Genomic DNA, 24,514 nt, shown 5'->3' on the forward strand with positions numbered 1-24,514 from the left:
CAACGTCCGGGCCTCCACTGCACTCTGCGGCAATGAATTCCACAAGCCCACCACTCTCTGGCTGAAGAAATGTCTCCTCATTTCCGTTTTAAATTTACCCCCTCTAATTTTAAGGCTGTGCCCACAGGTCCTAGTCTCCCCGCCTAATGGAAACAGCTTCCCAGCGTCCCCCCCTTCTAAGCCATACATTATCTTGTAAGTTTCTATTAGAAACCCCCTCTACCTTCTAAACTCTAATGAGTACAATCCCAGGATCCTTAACCGTTCATCATATGTAAACCTACCATTCCAGGGATCATCCGTGTGAATCTCCGCTGGACACGCTCCAGGGCTCGTATGTCCTTCCTGGGGTGTGGCGTCCTGACGAGTGGTGGTTATTTAAACCATGCCTCAGGCAGGGGGGAAATTGAGAAGGAAAGTGGCTCCAGGTGGTGCAGGAATTGAACCCACACAGTTAGAGTCACTCTACATCGCAGACTGGGCAACAAGTCAGACTACACCACAGTCTCCCCCACTTACCACTCACTCAGTCTGACATTACTCCAGAATCATAGCAAACTGCTGGTTCCCTCACAAGTGAAGCAACCCGGACAGTTTTATAGGGTCAGGCAATAAATGCCAGTTTCACCAGTGATGCCTACCTCCTGTGAATTAATTTTAAAAAGTGCAAGTGCAGTATTGCTGTAATATCACCTGTATATATGAATTGGGCACTGAGTTCTGCATGTTTAGCAGGACATTTAAGGCCACTTGGCCTGGCTTAACAACTGGATTTACAGTATTCTTCCCAAGATTTTTCACCCTGACCCTCTTTTCCTCACCATCAGAGGAGATAGTGCAATACTAGCTGTGCCTTGAAGGAACATCTGAGGATGGAAGCTCTTGTATTTAATGAAAATCTCGTTCAAATGTTGATGGTGATGTGATGTTTTCAAGACGGCAAGATAACAGTGCTTTGATTTGTCTTCTAACTGTAATATTGAGTTAGATTCAAAAGGTTTTCTTGTGAATCCTCCTCCTCTGACATGGAGCTGTACTCACAGAGCATGTGTCAGAAGGTTGGAGGCACACCAATTATTCTTTACATGTTAAACTGTTAGAAAACACAATGATGGACTGTGACAGCTGTCAGCTTTAATAACTCTCCTCTCCCCACCCTCCTGGTTGCTCCTTACAAGCCAAAACTCTCAGGGGTTTGAAATTCCTGGTTACAAAAATTTATGCACATCTTCCCAAAGCAGTATCGCCAGTGGCCATACCTGGGGCAGAGTGGGGGAGGTGCTGATGAAATTAATTAACAATTAATTTAAAGAGATTCTGCATCAATCCAAACATTGGGTGGCACAGTGGCTCAGTGGTTAGCACTGCTGCCTCACGGCACTAAGGACTTGGGTTTGATTCCACCCTCGGGTGAATATCTGTGTGAAATTTGCATATTTTCCCCATGTCTGTGTAAGTTTCCTGCAGGTGCACTGGTTTCCTCCCACAGCCCAAAGATGTAGAGGTTGGGTTGGATTGTCCCATTGTGTCCAGCGATGTGCAGGCTAGGTGGGTTAGCCATGGGAAACGCACAGTTACAGGGACTGGGTGGGATGCTCTTTGGAAGGTCGCTGCAAACTTGATGGGCTGAATGGCCTGTTTCCACACTATAGGGATTCTATGAAAAGAATTACGTGCTGACGTTCTCCTCTTAGATGAACCTAGAGGCAGGAGTTGGCCTTTCAGCCCCTCATGTGCACTTCCCACTTCTAGTTCATGGTTGATCGTCTCCCTCAATGCTATTATCCTCTGCAAGCCCCATATTTCATGATGTCCATTGTCTCTGACATGCGCCACCTGAAGGGAGCAGCTTGTTCTGCAGTGACCAAGAGCTCTTCACTCCCAATTCTCGTTCTGCATGCTGGAGGTGGGCATGGGGTGGGGGTGGAAATTATTGGGTAAATTGAGGACAGCAGGCCCTCCCTGAATACAGTTTTACTCCATCTTTGCATGCTCTGATTTGGCACATGAGCCTGAGCAGTTTTCTCCCTCAATAGCTTGATGGTTTTGAAAGAAATAGTGTCAGCCCTGCACTATCCCTACCCAGATCAGCACTGACTGGGCACCTACCCAGTTACTATGGCTCAGAGATGCACCACATAGTTCATTCACCCATCAAAAGAAAGATGCAGAATTCCTTTTATAATTCATTATCGCATTTTGCTAAACAGATGAAGGAAAAACTTATTTTGTCCTGTTGAATAACATTGTAGCCCCTTCAATAAGGAGCAGAAAAATGATAAACCTACCTTAAAAGTCCAATTGACAGCTCCCCAGGATGTGAGACTTAAGCTAGAAAATATAGACAGGCCTGTGGGCTGACATTTGTTACAGCACCTTTTGTTACCACAGGCTACCTCAATGCATGTACATCCGGGGAAGTACTTTTTGAAATATAGTTACTACAGGCAGGTAGGAAATGTAGCAACCAGTATTCACACAGCAAGCAACAGGATAACGAGCAGATGTGGTGATGTTGACTGGACGATAAATATTGGATAGATCTCTGAAGGGTCCTCCCTGCTCTTTATCCAACTTGAGGCGCAGGATCTTTTACATCTGCCGGAGCAAATTTGCCGGGGACGAAATTGTAACATTTAAACAAAACGCTATTTTTATTCACCTTGAGTATTTTTATCAACTGTTTGTGAGAAGAGTAGAGGATGACGGTGAGAAAAGGATGGTGTGACTCGGGAGGGGACTGTGGCAGGTGGGGAGTTCATGTGAAAATGCATCCAGTCAGAATTGGCCACACTAACCATCCACAAATTTATCAAGGACACTGAAGGCTACATTTGGCACAAACACCGTGGGGGTGAGATGCTCCTTAATTACAGCAGAGAGGGAAATCAGTGAGGAATTGGGTAACAGTGATAATGGGAACTGCAGATGCTAGAGAATCCAAGATAACAAAGTGTGGAGCTGGATGAACACAGCAGGCCAAGCAGCATCTCAGGAGCACAAAAGCTGACGTTTCGGGCCTAGACCCTTCATCAGAGAGCCTCTCTGATGAAGGGTCTAGGCCCGAAACGTCAGCTTTTGTGCTCCTGAGGTGCTGCTTGGCCTGCTGTGTTCATCCAGCTCCACACTTTGTTATCAGGAATTGGGTCACATCCCAGTTTCCCGACTGTCCATCAAATCAGGCCAGTTAATCTCAATTTTCTGAAAACAAGACAGTTTCCTTTCGCAGTCTGCAAGTGAAACTGTGAGAGGTAAAGAAAGTGGATCCATTCACTCCTCTGATGAGTCATTGCTGGGGTTCTGAGAACAACTTAGTAAGGAAAGCCCCCAAATTGTGTCCTCTATAAAACCGGGTGCTCAATTAAAACAAGGCAAGACACGGCACAGAGAAGATGACTTTGTACATACAGAGTCAAGTTATGAGCAGAGAGCATTTTTGAAAACTTTGTTTAATGTACTGAGAAGCCATTGACTCAAACATTTAGCGAAATTGATTTTCCTGACATTGATGAACTCCCTTTATTTAGCCCCTGTATTAATTACTTTTTACAAATTAATTTAGCAGCTGTAAAACCAGAGAGCTGTGCTGAATGTCCCTGCAATGTTTAACTCTTTGGTTTCCACCCCTTTCCCCATCCCTGCTCCTGTCCCCCACACTCCACCCCCAGGGGAGACATCGACACTCCATGACTATGCAGCAACCACGATGAATGAATTCCTGGGGATGTTTGGCTACGATGACCAGAATGTCAGGGATGAGCTGGCCAAGAAGATCAGTTTTGACAAGTTGAACGCCACTACCTCAGACACCTACCCAGCAGCCTCCTCGAGCGAGGACAGCTTAGCTCGGAGGGTGCGCATTTCCAAATACGAGGAATACATTCGCAAGCTCAAGGCAGGGGAGCACTTGCCCAGGCTGCTCCCGGTCCCCAAAGCTGAGAATTCGAGCTCCCGGACGCTTGGAGGGAAGGATCCAGGCCCAGCTGGAGGCCAGTTCCCTGCACAGGAAGCCCCCATTCGCCACGACGCCAAGCCCACTGCCCCCACTGCCCCTTCCGGCTCCTCGGCCCAGGCACACGGCCTTCTCTCTCGCGCTTCCAAGTACGACTACTTCATTCAGAAGCTGAAGATCGGCGAGAGCATCCGGCCCCAGAATGGCAACAGCTACAAGAGACCATCAAAGTACGACCTGGAAAATGTGAAGTACCTGCACCTGTTCAAGCCGGGTGAGGGTGACCCGGACATGGGGGGCGCCATCGCCTTCAAAACTGGAAAGGTGGGCCGCCCGTCCAAGTACGACATTAAAAACATCCAGAAGTTGGCCATGGGGAAGACTCCCGCTAACCCCGGCATCACCCCCCTGTCGAGCAGCCCTTGTGCACTGGCCGTGAGTGTCGAACCCACTGCCTCAGCTGGCTTTGGGAGCACCGACCTTCTGAAGTCCAGCTTCTCCAAGGCCGACTCCATTACAACTGGAACTGTCTCGACAGTCAAGTAAGGTTTACTCTTTACCTATTCATTTCACCGAATCTGGTCGGTTTTATGGTTCTTTGGGCTGGAGGGATCACAGTGTGATGGGGAAGAAAGCAGGAACAGGGGACCGAGTTGAATGATCAGCCATGATCATATCGAATGGGTTAGCAGGCTTGAGAGGCTAAATGGCCTACTCCTGCTCCTATTTTCTATGTTTCTGTGTCTCAAAGATCAAACAATCTCTCCAATCAGGCGGCATTGCATTTTGGGTTTAATCCCGTACAGGGACATCAGTTGCCATCATCTCAGTTCTTCGGGACGCGGAACAGTCTGCCACATTGAGCGTCCAAGGAGAATCACAGGGGTGTATTTAAATCTTATGAGGGAGAAGGGAGTCAGAGGGTGTGTGATAAGGTTGAGGTGGTGCCATAAGAACATAGGCCATTCAGCCCATCCAGTCTGTGCCACGATTCACGAAGATCATTGCTGACCCAATGGTAGAATCAATAACATCATTTCCATCGACAGCCAATTGCTGTTAGTCAAGGGCGAGTTGGGTTGGGAGTGATAACATCATTACACCCTGGCTAATATTCTGGGACAAAGGTTCAAATCCCACCTTGGCAAAATTTGAATGCAATAAAAATCTAGAATGAAATTCTGGTAACCACTATAAAATAAAAAAAAACCTCATCTGATTCACAACAGGCATTTAGAGAAGGAAATCTGTTCCTCTTACCTGGTCTGGCCTACAGTGTCACTCTTAACTGCTGTCGGGGCAATTAGGGATGGCTACTGAATGTCAACCTAACGAACAAAGCTCACAGATTCTCATTAATGATTATAATAAAAGTTCTATCTCAGCCTTAAAAGTATCCACTGACCTCGCATCGACTGCTCTCTGTGAATGAATTTTCCAAAGACTCATGACCTTCACCCTCACTCCGACTCTCATCAAAGCTAGCTCAACCTAGTTCTAATCTTCCTCCACAAAGGGAAACATTCTCTGGGTCTCATTCAGCAGTGGGAGCAAGATGAGTCTGAGCTGTCTAGGCCTGAACATATCTATTTTATTGAAAAATATTGAATTTCCTTTGAATTTCCTTTGAATTCTTATGGGAGACGGTTCTGGGTAACCTAGAGATAGTAATTAGAGATCAGAACGGACAAATAACTGCAGTGGGCAGTCTTTTGTCCAATACGTTAGTGAAGGTGATAAACCCAATTAAGTTAAAACATCATTAAGATAATGGACAGGGGGAATGTCATGTGAGCACATAGTGCTCACCAGCTAATGGGGCCAGTAGGATATTCAATGCTTCTGTGTGTCTCAAAGTCCAGCCTGTCAGATATGACTTTACTGTAGAAAAGTGGCATAAACAGCAAGGATGGTAAATAATGGTGCACACTAATAAATTGTAGAGCATCAGTGTGTATGCGTCACTGTGAAAAATAATTCCAATCATATTGTATTCAAAATGAATGAGCCTATTATGTTGAAAATTGGTTTTCATCTCAAAGCACAGGGTCCATTTTATTTTGAGCTAGTAAAATGTTCTCTGATTACATTAATAATGATTTTAACCTTTGCAGATACACTCAGGCAGGTGGCTGATCACTCTGACTGGCGAGAGGTGTCCGTGTTGTTTTGTACTTGGGTGCAGCATCGGTTAACATGTTTGTGCAGCATTTCTTTTGATTGCTCCGTAGTGCAGGCGTTTGAAATAAATAGACTGACAAATGGGAATGAAATAGCACACTGTAACTTTATGGTGAACCCCAAGAGTAAATGGAAGTAGTTTGGATGAAACAGACAGCTTAAATGTGTGTGTCTGTGTGTGTTTTGTTTTTGCAATGTGTAAGTGTTTGCACATGTGTGTGCACATGTGTTTGCATATGTGTCTGAGCATGTCTATGTGTTTGCATGCGTGTGTATTGCATGTGTGTGTTTGCATACACATGTGTTTGGGTACATGCATTTGTGTATTTATGTGTGTGTTTGCATATGTCTGTGTGTCTGTCTATGTGTGTGTGAGAGTGTGTGCATGTGTCTACGTGTGTGTCTGTGTGAGTGTGTATGTGTGTGTGAGAGAGAGTGTGCGCATGTGTCTTTGTGTGTGTCTGTGTGTGAGAGAGTGTCTGCGTGTGTCTTTGTGTGAGTGTGTATGTGTGTGAGAGAGAGTGTATGTGCATGTGTCTTTGTGTGTCCGTGTGTGAGTGAGAGAAGTTGAGATGAACCAATGAGTTGCCTTTGAGCTGGAGCAGATACCTAAGGGTGATGTTCGATAGCACCAAAGATCAGTATCAGGTGGCGAAAAGCAACTTACTGATAGAGATTCTCAATCTTCCACCTTCAGGCAGGATTCAGAACAAGATTTATTCCGTGAGTTACACAGTCACTTTCTCAAAAGCCCATACACTCAAACAATATTTTACAAAAAGGGATTGCTCAGTCTGAACCAGTGGCCAGTCTCAGAACCTAGCATTACCAACTTTAGACAGAAACCTTGTATTTATGCACAATTTATGAAGTGCAGCCCCTGTCGTAAGGTGGGAAATATGGCAGCCAATTTCGGCACAGCAAGCTCCCACAAACAGCACTACTGCCAATGATCAGGCTATCTGTTTTTTTTTATAATGTTGATTAAGGCATAAATATTGTTCGGGGCACTAGGGAAGCTTCCCTGCCTTTCTGAAAATCAGTGCTGGGGGATCTTTTACACCCAACCTTTGGTTTACTGCCTCACTGAAAAGACAGCACCTCAACAGTGCGGCATTCCCTCAGTACTGACCCTCTGACAGTGCAGAGCTCCTTCAGTACTGACCCTCTGACAGTGCAGCGCTCCTTCAGTACTGATCCTGTGACAGTGCAGCACTCCTTCAGCACTGACCCTCTGACAGTGCAGTGCTCCTTCAGTACTGACCCTCTGACAGTGCAGCGCTCCTTCAGTACTGATCCCGTGACAGTGTAGTGCTCCTTCAGCACTGACCCTCTGACAGTGCAGCGCTCCTTCAGTACTCATCCTGTGACAGTGCAGCACTCCTTCAGTACTGATCCTCTGACAGTGCAGCGCTCCTTCAGTACTCATCCTATGACAGTGCAGCACTCCTTCAGTACTAATCCCGTGACAGTGTAGTGCTCCCTCAGTACTGATCCTGTGGCAGTGCAGCGCTCCTTCAGTCCTGACCCTCTGACAGTGTAGTGCTCCTTCAGTACTGATCCTCTGACAGTGCAGCGCTCCTTCAGTACTCATCCTGTGACAGTGCAGCACTCCTTCAGTACTAATCCCGTGACAGTGTAGTGCTCCCTCAGTACTGATCCTGTGGCAGTGCGGCACTCCTTCAGTCCTGACCCTCTGACAGTGTAGTGCTCCTTCAGTACTGACCCTCTGACAGTGCAGCACTCCTTCAGTACTGATCCTCTGACAGTGCAGCGCTCCTTCAGTACTCATCCTGTGACAGTGCAGCACTCCTTCAGTACTAATCCCGTGACAGTGTAGTGCTCCCTCAGTACTGATCCTGTGGCAGTGCAGCGCTCCTTCAGTCCTGACCCTCTGACAGTGTAGTGCTCCTTCAGTACTGATCCTCTGACAGTGCAGCACTCCCTCAGTGTTGCACTGGGAAGGTCAGCCTTGAGTTTTGTGCTGAAACCTTGAAGTGAGGCTTGGATCTACAGGTGACAGTGTTACCAACTGAGCCACGGCTGTCTCCAACTTGACAGAAAGTAAGAGTGTGGCCTGAAGCTTTTATACCTTGGGAGTTGTTCAGGACAAGAAAGCTGCCATATAAAATGCACATTGTGGGTTTTTTGTTGCCAATGATTTACTGAGTTACACTGACCACGGTCTGAATCCTTACCCCATCCAACCAGTGAGAAGGGGAAATAACTGGAAAAGTTCTGTCTGGAGAACAACACCCCTCCTTCTTAACCAGCTGTCAGTTAAATACTGGGCAAGAAGTGTAATGGATGGCTCTCTTGACTCACCAGCAATGAAGACCCTCAAACAGTCAATGAGTGACAACTCGAGGGCTTGGCGGATGGGTAAGGTGCCTAGATTCCTGGTGGGGATCCCAGTATGCCCTCACTGCAGAACAGGGTGGAGCCTCTGATTTCCCCGATGTCTGATCACAGCCTTCACCCCGTTACAAGAAATTAAACTTACAACTTCTCCCTCAGTCCCAGGATCCACTCTGCAGTAGTCCTTGACAGGCACCCTTTAGGACCTAGAAGCTCTGATTGGTGCCTGATAGCACACAGCCTGTCAATTCATAACAAATTGTCTGCATACTGATGAGGGCGGGGTCATCAATGGTGAACAAACTTGTTCCCATACTTGGTAAAAAGCAAAAATCCTGACAAAAGTTCCCAGTTTTGTTTCCAGTTTGAGTTCAAGAATTTTGGTGTTTTCTTGAAATTCCTTCCTCTGATCAGTACAGACTCAGATGGAGCTGGAGGCGCAGGGCCTGGAGCTGTTTAAATTAAAGCTGGCCAAGTTCCTCAGTTTTCACACATCACTCTGATATTTCCCCACCTGTTTTCTCTGGGGTTTAATACCTCTGTTGTTGTTGGGATCTGTTGCATTCATTTTCTTCGACAGCAGCTTCCAAACCCATGGCCACTTCCATCCGGAAGGACAGGGCAGCATATACATGGGAACACCTCCCCTTGCAAGTTCCCCTCTGAGCCACTCACCATCCTGATTTAGAAATATATTGCCGTTCCTTCACTCTCGCTGGGGAGACTAGGACCTGAGGGCACAGCCTTAGAGTAAAGGGAAGACCTTTTAGAATGGAGATAAGGAGAAACTTCTTCATTCAGAGAGTGGGGAATCGGAAGGCTGTGGAGGCCATGTCACTGAGTTTATTTAAGACTGAGAGAGATAGGTTCTTGATTGTCAAGCGAATCAAGGATTACAGGGGAGAAAATGGGAGAATGGGGCTGAGAAACTTATCGAGCATGACTGAACAGTGGAGTAGACTCAATGGGCTGAATGGCTAATTTCTGCTCCTATGTCTTATAATTTCCTCCCTAACAGCATTGCGGATCTACCTGCAGCACATGGACTGCAGTGGTTCAAGAAATCAGCTCACCAACACCTTCTTATGGGGCAACCAGGGATGGGCAATAAATGCTGGGCCCAGGCAGCGATGCCTAAGTTCCAAACAAAAGTCAATTGTGGTCCTAACGTTGCGAATGGTCCTTTGCCCTGGAAACAGCCCACATTCTGTATCCTGGCCAAAGTAACCAAGAGGCCATGCTGCCTGCTCTCTTCGGCTTCTCCTTAAGGGGTCAATAAACCTCTCTTGCTTGCATTATGCCCCTTCCCCAATAGCAGATCACCCTGAAACCACCGCACCACAACTTCCCTCAAGCAAAGTTGGATCTCTGTGGGTCACTGACACCTCCCTTCCAGGCCTTTCCATGTCAACCAGGCCCAGTCATTAAAGTCAACACAGATTGGCTACTGCACACAAACCCCTCCGTCTGCCTGTCAGAATTAAAACACCTCTGATAGGTTTACGTCAACCAGATAGCCAGGTTAGTCAGTAAAATAACATCAATCAACTACCTACCTTTATATAGTGTTGTGATGAAATGCCCCAAAGGTGTTTCTTAAGAGTGTTATAAAACAAAATGTTACATCAAATTATATAATGAGGTATTAGTTGAGGGATCAGAAACTCAGCCCAAGATGTTGGTTTGAAGGAGCCTTGTACATGGGGAGGGAGATTGGAGAAAGGCAACAGAAAGCATGGACCCCCCCACCCCACTGGGGGATCAATTCAAAATTAAGACAGATAAGACGCCAGAAATGGAGATTCCAAGATAGGGACAGGTGTGAGGCCTTGGAGGGATTTGAAAATCAAGGAGGAAAACTTTCAAGTTAGGTCAGCAGTTGCCTTGGAGCCAGTGAAGACGCAGATGATGGTGTGAATCATCATAGAATCCCTACAGTGTGGAAGCAGGCTCTTCAGCCAAACAAGTTCACACTGGATCTCAGAGAATCCCACCCAGACCCATACCCCTATCACCCACCTAATCTACACCTTCCTGAACATTATGGGCAATTTAGCAAAGCCAGTCCACCTAACCTGCACATCTTTGGACTGTGGGAGGAAACCCACACAGAGTTTGCAAACTCCACACAGACAGTCGCCCGAGGCTGGAATCGAATCCAGGTCCCTGGCGCTGTGAGGCTGCAGTGCTAACCACTGAGCCACCATGAATGTGATTTTCTGTGAGTTCAGACACTGGCAATGGAATTTTGGGTGACTGCATGATTGTGGAGGGGCAGCAGAGTGTGGCTGAGCAACAAGGAGCGTGTTGGAAACATTGAGCTTACAGATAATGATGGCCTAAAGGAGGATTTCAGCTGCAGGTGGACTGAGGTGGAGTGGAATTGGGAAAAGTGACTGAGAAAGGAATAGGTAATCTTTGTAGTGGCCAGGGTATATGGCAGAAATGTGATCCCTGGGTCAAGTGTGATGCCAAGATTGTAAATAGTCGAATTGAGTGTCAGACTGTTGCCAGGCAGAAGGATGGAATCAGTTGCTAAAGGAATGAAGTTTGGAATGGTGACCAAAAACAATGTCTTTGGTCTTCCCAGTATTTGGTAGGAGGAGATTTCTGTTCATCCGGAACTGAATGTTGGATAACAGTGGAGGAGTCAAGAGGGGAATAATGACAGAGAATGCTAGAGAAGCTTAGCAGGAGCAGCGAGAAACAGAGTTAATGCTTTGACTCTGGTCTGACTCTTCAGCTCTGTAGAGTGGAGTTGGGTGTGCATGTGAATTAATGCGAGTGAATTCACAATTGCTGGTTATTCCAGGCCCTTTGAGTGGAAATGGGCAGCAGCAGATAGGGACTGACACCTTTCTGAGAAATGAAAAAAATCACTGATTCCCAGAAAAGAAGGAGTGAGGGTAATACAGTAAAGAGCTCATTTCAAACATGGCAAGAAAACACGTCTCTCTCATCAACTGAGATGTCACAGTAGTTATATTTGTTGGAATTATGGACGTGACAATGTGATACTGGAGTTTACAATAGTAGAGAATCTGGCCTGGTAACTGTCAGCTTGGGATACTCCCTGTAGTTGCCAGACACTGTGTAAAGTGCTGAGCGGCACAGTCAATAAACACTGTGCAGTCCCAGTGTTAGAAAGCTCTGATACGAGCTGTACTGATTGGCTCACCCTGGTTTGTGCAGTAGAGTCTCAGGCCGGGGCAACTTGTTTGGAAGATCAGGCTCCAGATCAGCAGCTTCCAAATTCACATGGACCCAATGAACTGTGTGTCCACCAGGACATAATCCACATGGTGCATTCTATATGACACCTTCTATATGGCATTCCATATGTTGCCTTCTATCTGATACATTCTAGGTGATACATTCCACATGATGCATTCTATATGACACATTCTATGTAGCACATTTTATGTCATGCATTCAATGCAACATTCTATATATTGTACTTTATATGTTTCATTCTATATGATGCACGCTTTCTGACACGTTTCATGTAATTAATTCTATATGAATATTCTACACATGATGCACTTCTTGTGATGCATCCTCTATGGAATATTCTATGCAGTATACCTGCATGGGTGTTCAATCTTCATATTTCTGATGCACGAGAAAATGCTTTGCCTCCTGTGTTTACAGGACATCAGACAGTCTGTGTATTCCTCTGAGGTTGTTCATCACTAAGGAGACTGGGCAGCTGGCATAGAGGGTCTGTTGGGATTTCAGTGACAGCTGAAATAATCTCTTAAACAGTATTTTAACTTTCCTGTCGTTTGATGTCTTAGCGAGGTTGTTCTGGCTGAAAAAGTGTCATATGCTGACTGACTTCCAGCTAACAGTCAAAACATGAGTTGTTAACTTTGTTTTAAATCTCTCACACAGCCGCCTTTCCAAAGCTGAACCTTCGCTGGATGACTCTGCGGGGTACGTATTTTGTGATCCTTACTGATCTTACCCATTAACTTTGCAGCTTTAACCATGATCAGTTCAGGAAGTGAATCCACCTCAACTTCTGCTGCTGCTTATGATCTTCTCGAGCACTGCTCCATGACTGTAATTGCAATTTATGATCGCCACCATACAGCTACAAAAAATTATTGTAATGACGATAACTCCTCTAGCATTGACCGTCAATTCCAGCTCATAGACTTTGCCAGTGCATTTATTTTGCTCACATTTCCAGCAATGTTGGAACACTTTAACCCAAAACATGGGAATGTTCAGGCTTATGTTTAAGAGCCTCACAATGTCAGTGAGCTGTTCGTTCAGTTTACACACTGCATATCCCGGGATGTGAACAAGGTTCATTTTTGTTTATATTTGCTCACATATTGAAATAAATGTATTAGTTTATGATTTTAAGGAGACACTACATTATCAAATATACTTTCTCTTTCAATTTAAGATAGTTATTGATGAAAGCAATTAATGCCTCCGACACTTCCGCCATCTACAATCTGACCCCACCACCCAAGCCATTTTTCCATCCCCACCCTTGTCTGCCTTCTGGAGAGACCACTCTCTCCGTGATTCCCTTGTTCGCTCCACACTCCTCTCCAACCCCAGCAGACCTGGCACCTTCCCCTGCAACCGCAGGAAGTGCTACACTTGCCCCCACACCTCCTCCCTCACCCCCATCCCAGGCCGCAAGATGACTTTCCACGTTAAGCAGATGTTCACCTGCACATCTGCCATTGTGGTATACATATCCATTGTGCCCGGTGTGGCTTCCTCTACATTGGGGAAACCAAGCGGAGGCTTGGGGACCGCTTTGCAGAACACCTCCGCTCGGTTCGCAATAAACAACTGCACCTCCCAGTCGCGAACCACTTTAACTCCCCCTCCCATGCCTCAGACGACATGTCCATCCTGGGTCTCCTGCAGTGCCACAATGATGCCACCCGAAGGTTGCAGGAACAGCAACTCATATTCCGCTTGGGAACCCTGCAGCCCAATGGTATCAATGTGGACTTCACCAGCTTCAAAATCTCCCCTTCCCCCACTGCATCCCAAAACCGGCCCAGTTCTTCCCCTCCCCCCACTGCATCCCAAAACCAGCCCAGCCTGTCTCTGCCTCCCTAACCTGTTCTTTCTCTCACTCATCCCTTCCTCCCACCTCAAGCCGCACCTCCATTTCCTACTTACTACCTCATCCCACCTCCTTGACCTGTCCGTCTTCCCTGGACTGACCTAGCCCCTCCCTACCTCCCCACCTATACTCTCCTCTCCACCTATCTTCTTTTCTCTCCATCTTTGGTCCGCCTCCCCCTCTCTCCCTATTTATTCCAGTTCCCTCTCCCCATCCCCCTCTCTGATGAAGGGTCTAGGCCCGAAACATCAGCTTTTGTGCTCCTGAGATGCTGCTGGGCCTGCTGTGTTCATCCAGCCTCACATTTTATTATCTTGGATTCTCCAGCATCTGCAGTTCCCATTATCACTCACCAATGCTGTTTGCTTTATTGCCTTCAAACTTACCTCTTCCGAGTTCTAAACAAAATAGGGCAGGCAGATTGGTGCAAACTGGCCGTTAATACAAGAACAAGCAACAATTTCTTCTAACCAAACTTCGCTAAGAAGATTAAATACGTCATCTTTAGTCCACACCACAAGTTTCAGCCCCTCAGGACTCACTCCATTTCTCCCTGTGACCACAGCTGACCTTTCTACAACGTACTTGTGCCTTCATTATGACTGTCCATTCCGTGACAGTGCCCAACTTACCCTCATGACCTCAACTGATCCACTGCTGAAACCCTCATCTGTGCCTTTGTTGTCTCTGGTCCTGACAGTTCTTGCCCCAAACTCAGGATCGATCAGAACCTGCTGGGCACCTCACCATTTGCACCAAGGCCCCTTCAATTATTACTAATGCCCTCACTGACCCATACTGGCTCCCAGGGAAATAATCCCTCAATTTTAAATTCTCGTCCTAGTTCCCAAATCTTTCCTCCAGCTAAACATTATGGAGCAATGATGATGCAGTGCTCATGCCATTGGCCTAGTAATCCAGAGGCCCAGGCTAATGGTTTGGAGACATGGATTCAGATCCCACCAGGGCACCTGAGGGAATTTCAACAAAACGAATCAATCTGGAAATAAAAGCTTCTCTGAATGATTGAGGTCATGAATTGATTGTTGCAAAAACCCATCTGGTTCATTAATGCACTTCAGGGAAGGATACCTGGTCTGGCCTCCATGTGACTCCAGACCTGCAGCAATGTGATTGACTATTAACTGCCCTCTGAAATGGGCACTCAGTTCAAGGCAAATTAGGGATGGCCAATAATACCCATATCCCATGAAAGAAAAAACAAATCTCTTTGATCATCTCCAAAGTCATACAACTCTGGTCCCTCACTTTCCCAGATTTTATTTACTGTGCCAGTAGCAGCAGTGCCCTCAGGAGCCAAGGAACCAAGCTCTGGAATTCCTTCCCCAATCCTCTGTGCCTCTCTCTCCACCTTTTGGCTGCTCCATAAAAAAACTCTTTATGCTTTGATCATGTGCCCTGATATCCGTTAACTAGCCACAGTGTCAAATGTTGACTGATAACACTTTTGTGGACCCCTTTGGAATATTTCACCACAACTACTATTGTCACTGCTGCCACAAAATTGGAATAATGCAGACTTTGACATTAAGCACTTACTTCCAGAACAAATTCATAATCTTCACCATTCCATCAGAACTAGGGAAAAGCATGCCAATGGCTTGATTTGGAAGGACAATGGGATCAGCAGGAATCACAACTGCCCAGGCTTCACTCTCTGAGCTGGTGATTCTCAGTTGGAAATCCAGACCAGATGATTCAGGTGGATCTGGATGTGAGATAGGAATTTTGAAAATTCTGCCATTCCTGAATCTCATCCAGTGACTCAATTTAGTATCCTCGGCCCAAACATCTTCAGCTGCTTCATCAATGACCTTCCCTCCATCATAAGGCATGTTCACCAATGACTGCACAATGTTCAGCATCATTTGCAACTGCTCAGATATTGAAGCATTCTGTGTTCAAACGCAACAAAATCTGGACAATATCCAGGCTTGGGCTGACAAGTGGCATGTAACATTTCACATCAGTCGAATTCCAGGCAATGACCATCTCTGATAAGGGAGAATCTAACCACTTCCCCTTGACATTCAATGGTGTTACTATCACTGGATGCCCCATTTTCAACATCCTGGAGGTTTTTATTGACTAGAAACTCAACTAGACTCACCACATTAACGCAGTGGTTACAAGAGCAGGCCAGAGACTAGGAATACTGCGGTCAATAACTCACCTCCTGACTCCCCAAAGCCTGTCCGGCATCTACAAGGCACAAGTCAGGAGTGTGATGGAATACTTGCCACTTGCCTGGATGGGAGCAGCTCTAACAACACTCAAGAAGCTTGACACTATCCAGGACAAAGCAGCCTGCTTGATTGGCACCACATCCACAAGTACTCCCTCCACCACCGACGCTCAGTCACAACAGTGTGTACTATCTACAAGATGCACTGCAGAAATTCACCAAGGTTCCCCAGAAAACATGTTCCAAACCCATGGCCACTTCCATCTAGAAGGACAAGGGCAACAAATATACAGCAACACCACCACCTGCAGGTTCCCCTCCAAGACACTCACCACCCTGACTTGGAAATATATCACTGTTCCTTCACTGTTGCTGGATCAAAATTGTGGAATTCCCTCCCTAATGACACTGTGGGTCTACCGACAGCACATGGACTGCAACAGTTCAAGAAGGCAGCTCAGCCCCACCTTCTCAAGGGCCAACTAGGGACAGGGCAATAAATGCTGGCCTAGCCAGTAACACCCATGTCCCACGAGTGAATACAAATTAAATTCTTGTGTCTTGCCTCAGACAATCCATAATGTGGAGATGTGGACTGGGGTGGACAACGTCAGAAGTCACATGACACCTGGTTATAGACCAGCACGCCTGTTTGAAGTCACAAGCTTTCGGAGTGCTGCTCCTTCATCACATGAACCTGATGAAGTGACTATGCTGTGAAAGCTTATAACATGGTGTTGTGTGACTTCTGACTCAGGCAATCCAGTTTGATCTTTATCCTGGGTCACAGGCTGGTCCTCACTATCATGGTTAAGAATGATACTTGGAGCCAAGTGCCAATTAGTTAACAATGAACGATGGAAAAAAGGACCCAACCAGCTGCTTCCAGTGAAAACCAAACAGCAGAAAAACAATTTGATTGCAGAGGTCAATCCCCTGAGCCTTCTGTCAAAGTTCATGGACCATTTTGGTCCACCTAACCTAGGAATAGCAGCTGACCAGGGAAAAGGCAGAAATGACAAAATATCTCAAAGTGTACTTGTAGAAGGTTTAACTCTGTTCATTACTTTCTCTGCAGGAGGCTGCCCAGTTCGAATGTACCTGCAGTAAATCGGTAAGAATAAGATTGTGCCTTGCTGATTCAGAGGGTGTGTGCTGTTGGGGGTTTGGGGAGCTGCTGGACAGTGGGAGATGGCTAAGTACGAAAGCATTGAGCCCCCTTCCTAATTCAGGGGGGTGGGGCTGAACCTCTTTCAGGTGTCTGAGCAACAGATCGTTTCCGAGGGTTGGGATTGTGCTAATCTGGGTGGATTTTGCCATTCCATTCATGAGCTGGAGAAGCTCACATTAAAGGAAAGAAAGGATTTGCATTTCTGTAGGGTCTTGCTCATCCTCAGGGTGTCATGAGACATTTTGCAGCCAACTGAGTACTTTCGAGAGCTAGTCCTTTGCTTAGTAGATAAATTCAGCTACTAATTGGTAGTCAACAAGATTGGGCCATAACCCCATAAAATACAGGAGCAGAATTACACCATTCAGCCCATTGAGTCTGCTCTGCCTTTCGATCATGGCTGATATGTTTCTGAATCCCATTCTCGTGCCCTCTCCCTGGAACCCTTGAATCCCTTACTTAGCAAGAACCTAGGATAACAAGGTGTAGAGCTGGATGAACATAGCAGGTGAAGCGCATCATAGGAGCAGGAAAGCTGATGTTTTGGGCCTAGAAACATCAGCTTTCCTGCTCCTATGATGCTGCTTGGCTGCTGTGTTCGTCCAGCTGTACACCTTGTTATCTCAGATTCTCCAGCATCTGCAGTTCCTACTATCTCTAATCAAGAACCTGTCTATCTCTGTCTTAAATAGACTCAATGACTTGGCCTCCATAGAATAACCAACTTTTTGCTGAAGAAATTCCTCCTCATCTCAGTTCTAAAGAGTAATCCCTTCACTGTGAGGCTGTGACCTTGGGTCCTAGTCTCTCTTTACTAGTGGAAACAGCTTCTCTATGTCCACTCTGTCCAGGCCTCTGAGTATTCTGTAAGCAGATTGCAAAATGAAGACCGAGGTACCCGAGTAGGAATGAGTCAAATTCTATTCCAGTGCGTGGTCTTGACATTACAGTGTAGTGGCCCCTCAAGCAGGGAACTGGAGGATGGGTGGGAACTGACCCGTGGCCTTTCCCTGAATATTTCAGGTATGGCATCAGGCCTGACTCACTCCTCCTTGAGCACTTTGGCCAACCAGAGACGATAGTCAGTTCTAGCCTTGTAATGATAGAAACTCATCACTCTGTGTCCCAGGACGGTTGGGGGTCAGGAGGTGACAGGGCAGAGGTTCAGGGATCAATGGGGTACAGAATTGTAATGGACTAAAGGAAGAGAATTTTTAAAAACCGAAAGAACTGCAGATGCTGTAAACCAGAAACAGAATCAGAAATTTCTGGACAAGCCCATCAGGTCTGGCAGCATCTGTGGAGAGAAATCAGAGTTAATGTTTCAAAGCATTAACTCTGATTTCTCTCCACAGATGCTGCCAGTCCTACTGAGCTTGTCCAGCAATTTCTGTTTTTGTAAGGAAGAGAATTCCTTTATCTCTCAGCTACGCTGAGGCTTTTCATATTCTCAGAGAGAAAAAAAACCTCATCTCTGTCTTAAACAGGCACCCCCTTAACTTTAAGCTGTGATCCTTATTTCTAGATACTGTCACAAAGGGAAACATCCTTTGCACATCAACCCAGTCAAGTGCCCTCGGGATCATACAAGATATAAACTGTGAAATTAGTGTTTTAATTTCAGCTTTCTGAGGACCGTGATAAACCTGTCCCTACTAAACCTCAAACCAAGTCACTTCAAAACATTCAAATAAAATAAAAGAACTGTTGAACAAAAACACATGTTGCTGGAAAAGCTCTGCAGTTCTGGCAGTGCCTAGAACATAGAACATAGAACATTACAGCACAGTACAGGCCCTTTGGCCTTCGATGTTGTGCCGACCTGTCATACCAACCTGAAGCCCATCTAACCTACACTATTCCATGTACATCCATATGCTTGTCCAATGATGACTTAAATGTACTTAAAGCCTGTGGGGAGAAAGCAGAGTTAATGATATCAGTCCAGTGACTGTGTTCTGAAGCATTCTGGATCAAAACACTGGCTCTGTTTCCCGCTCCACAGCTGCTACCAGACCTGCTGAGTTTCTCCATCATTTTCTGTTTCTGTTACACTTTAAAACATTGTCATTGAAATAGCTGCATCACCACAGGAAGCAGAATTGAAACATATCAACATCAGAATGTAGAAAATCAATGTATGAATCAGATTTCAATGTATGTCCTGTGCCAAAATTGGGATATTGTCCTGAAGTTTCACATTTGTGAGATAAAATATCAGTTACACACCTGGAATGCCACACATCCATTTATTCTTCACACCGACTCATCCATTCAGTCTTCTCCCTGAAGCAATTCGAGATATTTCACACACTCACCATCCGTGTGTAAGGGAGTCATTCCGAGATTTATGGACTGTCGTTGGATGATAATGAGACCTAATGAAGGGATGCACCCAAATGTACTGAGAGAATCATCAATTCATTTTGAAGCCACATTGTGTAGAATTCACCTTTAGCTCCCAGTCATTCAATCGGTAAATGGTTCTAATTGTAGATGAAGAGAGAAATTGAAGGGTTAAAAACTGTCAAGCATTGTTCTCACAATCATGCTACTTTAAATCTATAATGGAGGTGAAGTTTCAATACTTAGACATTTAAACATCCAGAAACTGTCTCAGACAGAAAGACAGACCATGAAATGAGCATTGACTCTCAGAGTCATCCTGTCGGTTTGTATTTTTTCGTTCAAATGTGAAACTTATTGAAATTGAACCTTCCTGTTCCTTTACTTAAAAAAACATAGGAATGGACTGTCATCAGAGAAGCCGGGTGCCATTACTGATGATGCGAATATTTACCAGAAGTACATTGCCAGGTATGCAAATTTTATATTAAATAAAAATATGTTTTCTTTTGAAGCAAACACAGCCGAGCTTTTATTGTTGACTGTTGGCTGCATTTCAAAGTCATTTAGTAATTTGCAAAACATACCACTTGGCATATTTTGAGTGGAGGCTTTCACAGAATGGCAGACTGGTTGATACATAATATTCAAGACATTGTCCCTTTAACTGCTGAGTGCAACTAAACATAGTGTCTTGGGAAAACGCTGCCGTCAGTGGAGGCTGGTGCACAGCACAGACTAGTCCTCAAGCCTCCTCATCTTGAGTATGCGCTGTTGTTAAGGACTGTGAGTCAGAGATAGATACAGCACATGAACCCAGTGGCACACAGAACATTGAGCTCCCTCTGACGCTGAGGAGAAACCTTTTTCAGGGTGGTGGAAATCTGGGATGGGTATTAAGGTGGGAAACCGCCCAACCTTTAAAATGTACTTGGATGAACATTTGAAATGTAACAATTCAAAGCAATGCGCCTGGTGCAGGAAAGCAGGAGTAGTGCAGGTTGGATATGTTTTTGCTGGCAAAGATCCAATGGGCTGAAGGACCCCTTCTGTACTGCATGGTTCTATGACTGAACTGAGGAGAAGATAAATAGTTCTAACAATCAATTACATGCCAAATATTTGAATTGGAAGGCTTTGGTAATCGTTGGTGTTTGTATGTCAATTGCTCCCCAAACTAGCCATCTCTGCTGCACCAATAGGAGTCAAGCTCAAGTGGTTTTTAGATGAAAACTGCCAAGGTTTAAATCTGAACAAATTCAGCATTGTTGAGAGATGTCTCCTGTACTTCAAACATAGGGACACATAAAAGATCATTTTAACACCTGCAAAATAGGATGAAACAGGAAACATCAATTCTCTATTGTCCCCTCTCGTGATTGGAACAAGGGACAGGTAAATCTCATTGACTATAAGATCCTTGTTCGGGGTGGTTAATCTGGGCAGATCAGTAAGTCCTGTCTGACCAATATAAACAGGGGATTCAGAAGGTCCACTTAGTCTAGGGAGTGGCTTTGTGACGGTTGGTCAGTTTCCATGTAAATAAAGGGTGATTTGGTGACGAGGTCTTGGCCTCCGTGCACGTATTTAACCACCACTCTCGATTTTTTTTCGTTTCTCTATTGCCCTGAGCTGACAGCATTCCTGTGGTGTGTCATGTGACCATTCTTCCATTTCCTCTTCTATGAAGACAGAGGGTCACGAGTCAGTGGAACTTTCTTCTTCAAAGACAGTGCGAGCAGAGCCTTTGACTATTTTTAAGGTGGAGGTACATCAAATTTTGATGTACAAGGGAGTGAAATATTGGAAGGAGTAATCAGATCTGCTTTGATTGTTGTAAGTGGCAGAGGAGGCTCAAGATGCCAAGTAGCTATTCCTGCTCCTAACTCAAGTGTATCGTATGCATTTTCTCCTTGTGTCTGCCAATTCCAGACCCCAGAGGAGCACATTGCTTGAAAATGTGCCCCATTGACATTTTACAGCTATTAATCATTTCACATTCTGCCTAAAGTGAACAGATCAATTCAATACAGCCTACGTGGCTCCAGATGAAACTTTCATCATGTCCCACGATCTTGCATGTATTTATTGGATTGAGTCAGTGAAGACCAACCTGTTCTTTATCTCAGTTTAGAATCAGGAGAACAACATCATGTAAAATTATTTTCTTTTCTGTCCAATCATCACTGCTCTGCTACAGTCATTATTGCCCCATTGATTATGTATCAAAACTTTAAATTGGCTTCATTGGCCATCCTAGGACTTGTATGGACTGGATGAATTTAATGGTCTCATTCCTCCTTGGAATCTCTCTATGACTAGGGTTTATTTGAATCAAACCATTGGGACTGCCATTCCAAAGGTGGGCTGGTAGAGATGCTGGTGTGATGAGCAGGTTGGGCCTATGTCTATTGGCATTTGGAAGAATGAGAGGTGATCTTACTGAAGTATATGAGATCATGGGAGGACTTGAACAGGGTGGATGCTGAAAGAATCTTTCCCCTCTTTGAGGAGCCTGGAATTACAGTCACAGAGAGTCATAGAGTTTTGCAACAGGGAAACAGACCCCACAGACCAACCAGTATCCCAAATTAATCTAGTCCCATTTGCCAGAATTTGGCCTATATCCCTCCAATCCTTTCCTTTCATAGACTTATCCAAATTTCTTTTAAACGTCTTTACCATACCCGCATCCATCACTTTCTCTGGCAATACATTCCACACACTAACCATTCCCTGTATAAAAAAGTTGCCCTCCATATCCTTTGTAAAATCTTTCTCCTCTCACCTTAAAAATATGCCCCCTAGTTTTGAACTCCCCAACTTATGGAAAACACCCTCATCATTCACCTTTATCTATGCCCCTTATGATTTTATAAACCCTAATAAGATCACCCCTCAACCTCCTACACTCCAGTGAAAAATGTCCCAGTCTTTCCAGCCTTATTTTTTCAAACCCTGCAATCCTGGCAACATGTGGGTAAATCTTTCCTGAACCCTCTCCAGCTTAATAATATCCTTCTTGTAGCAGGGTGACCAGAATTACACTTAGTTCTCTAGAAGAGGCTTCACCAATGTCCTGTACAACCTCAACATGATGTCCCAACTCCTATACTCAAAGGTCTGAACAGTGAAGGCAAGCGTGCTAAACGCCTTCTTTACCACCCTGTCTACCCTATGGTGTGAATTTCGAAGAATTATGTACCTAAACCCCTCGGTCTGTCTGTTCTACAACACCACCCAGGGCCTTACCATTAACTGTATGAGTCATACGCTTGTTTGTTTTACCATGATCCCAATATCTCACGTTTATCCAAATTAAAACTCCATCTGCCACTCCTCAGCCCATTGACCCAACTGATCAAGGTCTCTTTGTAATCTTAGATAACCTGCTTCACTGTCCCTTATACCACCAATTAGAGGACACAGTTTAAAAGTAATGAGTCTCCTAATTATGACTGAGATGAGGAAAATATTGTCCTCTCAGTGGTTTCTTAGTCTTTGGCAGTTCCTTCACCAGTGGGCAGTAAAGGTAGGGTCACTGAATATATTCAAGATTGAGTAAAGTTTCCTGTCAAGAGTTTTGAGAAGGGCAGAGAAGAAGGTGGAGTTGAGGCTACATCAGTTCAATCATGACCTTATAGAATGGTGCAGTAGGCTTGATGGGCTGAATGGCCTAGTCTTTTTCCTAATTTTTGAGGTCTTGTGGGAAGACAGGGTGTCATGCTAACCCTCAACCTGTACTGTCCTCACCAGTTTAAAGCAATCAAAAGACTTGGTTTTACAATTGAAGTTATTGCATCTGGTTGAGCATTGATGGCATGATGAGAGTCGTTGCTTATGGTGGCACACTGGTTCTTTATGGTCACTTTCCATTGATATTGCTATAAGAAATGTGAACTACCAGAACAGGATTTTAGTTCTGTTAGGATAAGATGCCACTGTTAAAGTCAGAATATCAATATTTAGTCCTGCTATGACACTTGAACAAAACTAGAATCCAGAAGAAGGCGAAGATGGTGACCTATGATAGTGTCACTGATGGAGTCAACCACAGGCGCAGGCCCAAGGTGGGAAGCGGCTCAAATCCCAGCCCAACAGTTGGTGGAATTTAAATTATTATTCATGACACTTGTTGCTAAAAGAACATTTGCTTTATTAATGCTCTTCACGGAAGGAAGTCAGCTGACTCTACCTGGTCTGGCCTACATGTGACTTCACACCCGGAACCGTGTGGTTGACTCTAACTGCCCTCTGAAATGGTTCAGCCACTCAGGGCTCCTGCTCCTATGCTCTAAGATTATACCAGTTGTTGACCTGAAAACCTCCCTGACCTATCCTTATATCCCTTCCCTCCCTGGGTGCCTGGGTGTAACAAAAGGGCATGATTACTTTTATTACCAACTCTTTCCTTTGCAATAGAGGAAGGACAGAAAAGGGTGTTTCTCTGGATGGCCAAGTGACACATCACATTCCCAATCAGATCAGTCTGTTGTATTTATTTCAGGGTTAGGACCTTGTGGAGAAAGGAGTGCATTCTTGACTCAAGTTTAGCTCAATATTTGCAGCAAATAGAAACAGTAGCCTGCAAAAAATCCAGGAGCAGACTCCATTTAGTATGGAGATTTAATTAAGGAATTTTAATGAGGCCTCCCTTGCATCTGCCAAGTGCTGTTTTGATATTTGCTCTACATAATGCATAAAATTTGTCTAAACATTTCTTTGCTGATGGTTGAACCAGTACGAGATAAGCTGAGATACTGTTTCAATTTCCTTACTTAGAGTACTCAGACAAGACTGCCGTGATGCTGTAGGACAGCTAGACATCAGTTCTTGAAAATTTACCCCGGATTTAATGAGGCATTTAGATTTTAAGAAGGGATAAACATCCCTCCCACCATCACTGTACCTTACGGCTCAGTATTTTGACCAGTAAGCTTACCTCTGTGTTTACTCAAACAGTTCTATATCATCCCGTGAATTGCAGAGGGTTTTTTTTTCCACAGATATCAAAATGTCAGTATTGTAGTCATTTGAGATCTGTAGCAATCACTGTGTCATTACATCATTAATATTTAATTGTCAGCAAATATAATCAGACAATTAGACTGATGTGGTGGATTTGAAATTGTCCAGAGACCAATGCCATCGTAAAATGAGGACTGTGCTTCATGTGTTTTTTTTCTTTAAAACCATTTA

General features: G+C 44.9%; 1 protein-coding gene across 3 annotated transcripts in view; it reads left to right on the forward strand.

The window, feature by feature from the left end:
• Positions 1–24,514, forward strand: part of casz1 (castor zinc finger 1) — a 128,061-nt gene that overhangs the window by 6,061 nt on the left and 97,486 nt on the right. For all 3 annotated transcript variants that reach the window (XM_048561646.2, XM_048561649.2, XM_048561652.2), the window contains exons 2-5: positions 3,669–4,494; positions 12,386–12,427; positions 16,877–16,912; positions 19,715–19,786. In XM_048561646.2, coding sequence (XP_048417603.2) covers positions 3,669–4,494; positions 12,386–12,427; positions 16,877–16,912; positions 19,715–19,786 — 976 coding nt within the window. The remainder of the gene's footprint in view (positions 1–3,668; positions 4,495–12,385; positions 12,428–16,876; positions 16,913–19,714; positions 19,787–24,514) is intronic.

The sequence above is a fragment of the Stegostoma tigrinum genome, chromosome 28 (assembly GCF_030684315.1).
Source record: "Stegostoma tigrinum isolate sSteTig4 chromosome 28, sSteTig4.hap1, whole genome shotgun sequence".
In the NCBI taxonomy this organism is placed as follows: Eukaryota; Metazoa; Chordata; class Chondrichthyes; order Orectolobiformes; family Stegostomatidae; genus Stegostoma; species Stegostoma tigrinum.